At 41.5% G+C, this 8,830-nt stretch overlaps 1 protein-coding gene across 3 annotated transcripts in view; it reads left to right on the forward strand.

Annotated features, from left to right (window-relative positions):
- Positions 1-8,329, forward strand: part of LOC126407636 (homeodomain-interacting protein kinase 3-like) — a 32,737-nt gene extending 24,408 nt beyond the window's left edge. For all 3 annotated transcript variants that reach the window (XM_050072707.1, XM_050072710.1, XM_050072709.1), the window contains exons 17-18: positions 1,166-1,314; positions 3,576-8,329. In XM_050072707.1, coding sequence (XP_049928664.1) covers positions 1,166-1,314; positions 3,576-4,139 — 713 coding nt within the window. In that variant the 3' untranslated portion in view covers positions 4,140-8,329. The remainder of the gene's footprint in view (positions 1-1,165; positions 1,315-3,575) is intronic.
- Positions 8,330-8,830: the final 501 nt, after the last annotated feature.

Consider the following 8,830-nt stretch of genomic DNA (forward strand, 5'->3'; position numbering starts at 1 on the left):
CGTTGGATGATTCTTTGATAGCTGCAGAAATTACAGTCACACTGTGGCCGTAAAATGCTAAATTGTCATTCCTTTACACCACTAACTCAGACATTTTATCTGAAGCAGGTCATTTTTTTGCTCAGTACGGTCACTGTGCTGCTATAATATAAAACCACTTTCACACTGACTGTAATGCTGAAGGTGTGGCATGCTTCTGCAGTATTGAGTTGTACTTCTGTTAGGCCAGCATGTTGTTGATCTAGAGCAGGTTGTTAGAATGGATAAAACATCCCAATACCTGAACATGTCTACCACCATTTGTTGAGTTTTATCTTTGTTGCATTAGCCTGTAATGCTTAACTCCTAATGTAACCACATTCTTATATAAACTCTGAAATGACCCCTGTAACGTTAAAATATTGATTAATCTCTAAGCAAGACTGTCTTTTAATGACCATCAGTGAAGTTTAGGTATTGTTAATTCAGTTCCCAAGGTTGCTCCGAACAGGAATTTTGGGGTTGATACATATTTTTCCTATCACCTGTAGTGCCATTTATCAGTCTAGGTTGTTTTTGGCTTGAGTTGTTGAGTGTTGGCGATATATCGACCATAGAGATGTCTGCCTGCTCTCCAGTATAATGGAACTAGATGGCACTCAGCTTGTGGTGCTCAAAGCACAAAAAAATTATTTTTGAAAAACTTAATAGAAATGTCTCTCTCCAGAAATCATGAGCCAGTTACTCAAGATAATTGACAGACCTTGTTGTGAGCAGTTTCATATAGGAACTATTTTCTTTCTACTGACCTACGCCAGCCAACAGAATCACTGCGATGTTTCCACTGTGTACATTGTCATATGCCAATTATCCTTTGCCCAACCCCATCCAACCTTCCTCAGGAGGATTATTTCAGTAGTCAGAGGTGGTGCTCAACTGTTGCAGCCTTTTTGGTGACAAGCATTTTCCCATAAACTTGGACTTAAGTTCGAACTGGGACTGTATGTCATGAAAGAACACCTTTGTTTAACAGATGCATCTGAATCTATTTTCTCTTTGGTATGCATGCTTGTTTGTTGTTTGAAGTCTTTGGTATTGCAGGCCGTGTGGACTAAACCTGCCATCTGTTTTTGCAGTACATGTGTATGTCCTTGCCTGACTCACTTCTGTCTTCTCTCTGTTCTAGCCTCAGAGTCCTGGTCCCGGTCCAAAGGGCGCTGCAGTCTCGCAGGACAACAGAGCACTCCTTCCTCCATCCCCCTTCTCCCATCCGCCCCCCTCCTGTCCCGGCAGCAAAAAGTGACAGGGCAGCAGCACCCTCTGGGCTTTGGACAGGTCAGTTCAGTTCTTTTACTTTTATAATATATGGGGGATTATGCAGGAGTGGAAGGCTTCTAAATCTATTGGTGAATATTAATAGCAGCAGAGCTCCAGGACATTTCTGTCAGAGCAGCAGCATATTTGTGTAATTTTTTAGCTGATCTGTTACAATAACTGGTATTCTGTTTTGCTGTCATCAAGGGCTTGATTAAAATGTCCTGAGTCATGTGGTTTGACTTGTGTGGTTTGTCATTTCTGCTGAAATTAAAACGTAAATCCTTTTTTCACCAGGCAGGGACTGTAAAGGAATAGTTCAACATTTTGGGATACTTGCTGATTTGCTTTCCTGCAGAGATTTAAGTTTGGTTCACACCAGAAGCAGCAGCACGCCGATTTTCCACAGAGCACTGCCCCTTCCTTATGAAGCCTGTGTTGACTAATTAGGCTGACAGTTTTGGTGTCTGGTTTATTGTTTTCTGCAAGTCGCAAGTAAATCCGGCAGGAAGACATACTTACAATCAAATATGAACATTATAAAAGATATATATGATATTTTATTGGGTCTGATAAATGATCAAATATGAATCTCATCTCAAATATTTGTCAGTAGTGTCTAAACAGAGAGTGGAAGAAATGAGCAGACACACACACACACACACACACACACACACACACACACACACACAGGCCGACAGAGACAGAGCTCTACGTGCCGTTTTGAAAGAGCAGAGGAGCAGAACTGCTTGCTGACCGTTACGAAGAAATGTGCTTCTGGTGTGAATGGCCAGGCACCTACCTGTGTGACAGGTCATATCCGCATCCAGTGTGAACATGGCATTAGATGAGAAGATTGATACCACCCTATTAAATGTCAGGCTAGAGTCAGTACTTGGTTATCTTAAGCCCCTTTCTGATAAGGTTACAGTCGACATTCACACCGGGTCAAATGACTGTGCAGTAGTCACAGGGATTTATTGGCTCCCGCGCCGATGGGCAGTGATGGAAATACAACACTCGGGTGAACATGTTAATAATAGCCCCGTTACCAGTGACACGAAACTAACGTACGACTCCAAATTAGTTGGCACAGAGTTTGAAAGAGATATATAAAAAGTAGGTAGTAGCCACCGTCACATTTAACTGGCCTCCATACAGCTTTCTACTGTGTACTAGCCTGTTTTCTGGTCTGTCCATGATGTCAAACGGGACACAACAGTATTTCATTTTAAAAAAGGAAAGGCATGCTTGTCTGCCGGAGAGCTGTTTACATGGCTCTAGTTTACTGGCAATAGAAAAAGAGTCTGTTGCCTATTTTTAAGGGGGTTTCCAGTGTTTAAATACCTGCGCGCACATTCTAATTTTGGTGGAAGAGGGGTTTTAGTGGAAGCGAGGAAACCGCTGTCCACAGGTTATGAAATCCACTTACCTGCACCCCTAAAGCTTACTTGTATAAGCTTAAACAAATATCTTGTTTGACAGCCGAGACATAGTCCACCACTTAGTTCCCATTCCCTGTCTTTGTGCTAAGCTACTGGCTCCAGCTTCATACTAAATGAATAGACAAAAGAGTGGTGTTAAATCTTCTCATCTGACTCGCCATAAAGCAAATTAGCATTTCCCAAAATGTCAAACTATTCTTTGAAGAGCCTGTGTTAGTGTTGTCACGATACCAAAATCTTTGTTTTGGTACCAATACCAATATGAATTTCAATACTCTTCGGTACTTTTTCCTAAGGAAAAGTCCTTTTGGATACAAACCTTTAGAACAATAAATAGTAAGGGTGTAACGATACCAAAAGAAATCATGGTTCGGTAAGTACCTCGGTACGGACGTCATGGTTTGGTTGCTCTAAGTACCTCGGTACGGACGTCATGGTTTGGTTGCTCAAATGTTTCACTAAGTTGGTGTTGTCTCATGATGTCTCCCTTTGCGAGGCAGACTTTCTCTTGCCTTTTTTCACGTGATCCAGCTGCGAATGTTGATACAGGTGTTGTCATACACACCACTTGCGCAATCTGTGCTCCAATAGGAACAAGAAAGGTGTTTGTGTGCATAAATGAATTAAATAAATTAATGAATTGAATCAATTTAAAAAGTACCAGTATTTTCCAAATGCAGTATAGTACCGTTTGGAATACTCTAGTACCACGGTACTATTTTAGTACCGGTATACCGTGCAACACTAGCCTGTGTAGTACCTGGGTGTTTGAACAGGTTACATTAGGGTGACTCTAAATCTCACCCTGTGATTGAGCTTTTCTAATTTCTTCCTCAGGTGCAGCCGTACGGTTCAAACCACAGCAACAAAGAGTGGAACGGCAACTATGGGCCAATGCGACCACACGCCTACATCCCCCCTACTGTCCACACACACACCTTCACACACCTGCCACACAGCAGCCCCACACACACTTCGGCCGGCCCGCACACACATACCCAAGGCCTGCCCACACACACCCTTCTGTCCTACCCTCCCAACGCCCCCCTCCCCGCCGGTCACCACCCCCACCCCATCCTGCCCTCTCGCCCTCCCCCACCACCTCTCCTCCAGCACAGTTACGGTCTCTCCCACCCGCAAGGAGGCGCTATAGTTCACCAGGTGACCCTGGGTATCAGCACCCACCCCCACCACCCTGGACACCCAGCTGCCCACCCACACAGGCTCCTCCCCTCCCCGACCATCCACCCGCATCACCAGCCCGGTTATGCCCACCACCCCCACCAGTTCAAGCCTCCCTTCCCCCCTCCTCACCCTTACATGGCCTCCCCGGCCGCCTTCACAGGCTTCCCTCTGAGCCCCACCAAGCTCAGCCACCACCCCCAGTTCTCTTATATCTGAGGAGCAGGACGGGGCCGCAGCACTACCTTCTGGTGAGGAAGGGCAACGGGAAATGGACTGGGGCTGCGACCTGGTCAGGTAGAGCAAGCAGCAGAGCACAAAACGGACACTTGTGATAACGAAGATGAGGACGAAGAAGATATGGTTAACAAGAGGAGGATTGATAACATTATGTTTCATCGGGGACTGAGAAAGGCAAACAAAAGTAACGATGCTGAAGATGACGTTTTATGGTGTTTCGAGGACAAATTTACAGTCTCTGCAATCTGGAGGTTCACGTCAAAAGTTAGTGATCGTGTTTGATTGTCAGGGCAACTTCAGCTCTGAAAGACTTCCTGCAAAATCATGTCAGCCAACAGAGGAAACAATGATCGATTTAAACCACAAAGCTTTATAAGAGAGCGTCACGAGAGTGAATGAATTCACAAATTATAATGATAAGGAAATTTTAATTAAGAATGTGTCCTTTGCACATTACCTCCTGTCATTTGTTGTTTGACTAGTGTTAAGAGAATATGATCTAATTTGAGGCTGGAAATCATTTTTTGTTGTTGTTGTTGCTGTCAGGGTGCTCAGCCCCACCTTACCCTTTATCTTTGTTGCCTTGTAGCATGTGCTAGCCGGTCAGATCTGTTTGTTAAGCCATCCCAGTCTGTATTAACCAGGATTGAACGCTCCTGTCTGTGAGGCAGACGTTACTGCTGCCATCGCCTAGTGCCTTAAAACCAGAGTCTATGACGTTACTTCAGGAGCTTATAGATTGTAAATTAAAATGGGCTTGCAGCACTTAACCTTCAGACTCTGAACATGACGGGCGTGTTGGATAAGTAATGCTTGTGGTTATGTTGTAATATTGGCAAATGTTGGACTTCAGTTTGCTTTCTAACTCAGAGTATGGATTTACTTTAGCTAGAGGCTGCACATTTAGGGCTTTGACTGAATGAGCTTTTTATGTACATAAAGAGTGATTTGATATTTTGATAATCGATTTCTATTCACTATAGTACTTAATTCATAACAGTATTGTCACTGTTTACTGTAACTGCAATACAATCTAGATAGCCTCTGGGTTGCTGTGTTTTTATTATTTTGCATTTAGGCTAGACGTGCATTAATGCATTTAATGTTTTAGTTTTTGGGAGTGGCATAGACTTTTATGTTTTTACTTTTAAATGCTTCTCAGTGTTTGAAATAACCTATCAGCTTACAGTATCATTGCTGGGCTATTGATTGTTAGAGGTGTTTCGGTAATTGTTTCAGATATTCGTGTGAAACAAACCTTTTTTTTGTCCATGTATTGAAGCCTGTTGTCAGTTTTGATACATTCCTTCAGGGTGGATGCATAGCCTTGATTTTGTGTGTGTGTGTGTGTGTGTGTGTGTGTGTGTGTGTGTGTGTGTGTGTGTGTGTGTATTTTTTTTTTGATTTCCAGTGTGTAGTAGAGCTGCGTCTTTACCTGTCGTCATATCAGCTGGTATTTTACTCCAATCAGCACCAAAGACTGTTCGTTAATCATTTCTGAAGCATGGTCGATACTATTTCTCCTTTTCACCTCCAGCATACTGTTGCAGTTATCAACATTGGAATATATTGTGAGATCTCTATTTTAAAAATGAGGTTGAGGTTTTATTTTTCTGAGCTATGTTTGGCAAATTGCATTTGGAATGTATAGATAATAAGCTGCTATGTACTGATTATCTGCCACTTCGTAGCTGTGAATTTAGAGGAATAATCTCATTCTAGCCTGCATTCTCTCTTTTGTATTGTAGTTTGATGACTAGATACAATAGAAGTGGGGTTTATTTTATATAGTATATTGAATGCTATTCCTATATGCTAGTGCCTCTGTATATTAGCTTTGTTGTTTTGAAGTGATTGTAAACTGCTGTAATGGAAGTTATCAGTTTTCTTTTTTTTTTTTTTTAAATTCTGTTGCTTTATGGTGTGTGCGTGCGTGCGTGTGTGGGTGTGTGTGTGTTTTTGTGCGTGTGCATTTAGCATCAGTATTTTCAAACGTAGGCTGGGTTCACTGTTGGATTCTGTAACCGGTGTGTTGTTGACGTATTATCGTTTCTCTCGTTTTCTTTCTGACGACATGGCTTTTGTTTCCGTTATCGGACTGTATTTGCAACTCTTCGTACTGTACAACTAGTGCCTTTCTTCAAACAAGTGGCTGACAGATGACGTTTTGCATTGATATTAAAGCGGTCGGAAATTTGTAGACTAGTTCCTTTCCGAGGGGATCAGCTCCTATTTTCACATCACGAAACCCCAAAGTTGTTTGTTTGTTAGACTGAGACGAGGTCTGGAAACAATCTCTTTTTTACAGAATCCTAAGAAAGTACAAGTCAGGGAAGTGTGTGTTATCGCGCTCACAAAGAACACCGTGCAGTACTCAAAAAATCAAACAAACATAGGGCCTGAATATACACAAATGCAAAGCTTTATTCCCGCACCGTGAATGTATTTGTGGAACTCAAGACATCTCTTTTTTGGTTTGCAAATGAGTTGTTGTTGCATTTCAGATGGCTATACAGCGTTTTCTCTCATCTTGTGATTGGGATGTTGATAGTTCTTACATGCAGCTATTACCATAGGTAGGTATCATCATGTGTTTGAGTCGAGGGGTCTTTTCAAAAATGCTTTATCCATCAATCGTACTCAAATTGTAGGTCCAAAGTCGTCCCATCCTCATGTACGGCAGCGTATTTCTGCCACCATTACAAAAAAACATTTTGTCTTTCTTCTCAGTTTCTTGTTATAACAAGATTTTATATTTACAAGATGCTATAACAACATTTGGATCAATATATGTTGATTTAATGAAATTTTGGGTTATACAAGATAAGGCTTTATGATCTAACAAGAACTTTTGGGGGGATAAACTGAAAAAGTTGGTATCGAGTCATACTGAAACATAACATTAAAAAGATCATTAAAATGAGAGGCTTCTTGTCACGATAAGAAACTGAGCAAATATTTTTTTGTCATGGTGCTGCTCTACTTAATGTATTACATTATAATGGTTTTGCTATGTTGCTTAAAGTAATGGGTGTATTTTGTGTACTCGTCTAATCTGCTACTGTGTTGACGATGCTTAAGACAAGCGAGAGGATGCACTGGTCAGCTCGCAGTACAGCCTAGAAGTCATAATTGATTGGCGTGTGTCATGGCACAGTAATCTGTACTTGGCTTTACGGATTTTGTTTCGTAACCCTGTGGTGTGCAGCCTCTCATTGATTCCCATATGGCTCTATTCTTTCTGTCAGCTCAGCACCTGCGATGAGATGAAGTCATGTCCCACCTCAGCGATGTCCCACGCCTTAATCCGCCACCACTTTGGGTTGATTGGTTAGGATAGATAATCTGGCCACCATGCAGCCTCGACGGTTGCATCATCAAAGTCACCAGAGGGTCACACAGTCCCGAATCTAAAGCTCAACAAGCACACGTAGCCCAGCAGCCTTAAGTAACAAAGCAGGTCATGGGACTGTTTAATACGTCTAAAACAGGGATCTTTTTTTTTTTTTTTTTAAATGTGGCAATATGCAACGATTAGGACCAGTCTGTGTTCATTAATACTTTAGAGTTTTGGTTGTAGTCTGATTTCAGAAATTAAGGCCTGCATTTATTGGGCCTTCACATGACAAACATGGGTCTGAACATCTCATTTGGGTACTGGGCTGAGAAACCAATTGCGCAAAATCTGACTCCTAAAACACGTTTTCGGTAGATTTTGTACCACAGCTATCTAATCATTGGGTTTAAAGTACTTGTATTTAGACACAAATATGTAGACGTGATTGCTAAATTGAAACTGTTACTGTTATGTTATGTTATGTTATGTGTAGATCTGTGTGGCTTTATGATTTTATTTTTTGATTTTATGTTTTTTTTCCTTAAATGCTACACTAGTTTGACATGTAGCAACTGCACTGTGCAATATACAACAATATGAGGACTGGGAAAATGATTATCGTTTGGATGTAATAATGTGTGTCTTACCAGTTTGCGGTCGTTTTCTTTTCCCCCCTCTAGTTCTCAGTGAGTTTCAATGTGACCAAGCCTTATGTACTTTGTCACAAAAAGCGGGTTCCTTCTTGGTGACTCTTCTTGGTGAGTGTCAAATTATGAATTGATGGTGTACTATGTTAAGATTCACTTTGAATTAAAAAAGATCTTTTGCTTCAGTCGACGTTGTCTTTATTGATATACGTGTCATGTACAGGTGTTAGTGTTTGACTGTGAGCCATCAAGCATTCACTGTCACACAGCAGCAGTGGTCAAGGCCTCAAACATCAAGTATGTTGGTAATATTAAAACATTTATCCATGAGGTTTCTCTCCAAGTAGCTATTTGTCTGAATGTGTCCACATTCATTCGTTCACTGTGTGGCTGCACTAAGGTGACCTTTCTGGACTCATATTTAAGTGTACTCAAAGACCTGAACTATGAAGTGATGATTGTGTAAAATACTGTAATATATGAACCCGGGTGAAAGATGAAAACCCTTTTTAGCCTTACCAAACAAGGGCCTCATTTTCATTGGGGAAGACGGAGTACATGTCCCCCTCTCTTTTCCAAATGTTATTTTTATTCCCTCTTTTAATGTTTCAGGTTGGTTTCTTTGAAGTTATTTGAGCATCATCCTCTCACTGTCCAGCTGCCAAGGTCCAGATGAGAGGAGATCT

This window comes from Epinephelus moara, chromosome 20, assembly GCF_006386435.1.
Source record: "Epinephelus moara isolate mb chromosome 20, YSFRI_EMoa_1.0, whole genome shotgun sequence".
In the NCBI taxonomy this organism is placed as follows: Eukaryota; Metazoa; Chordata; class Actinopteri; order Perciformes; family Serranidae; genus Epinephelus; species Epinephelus moara.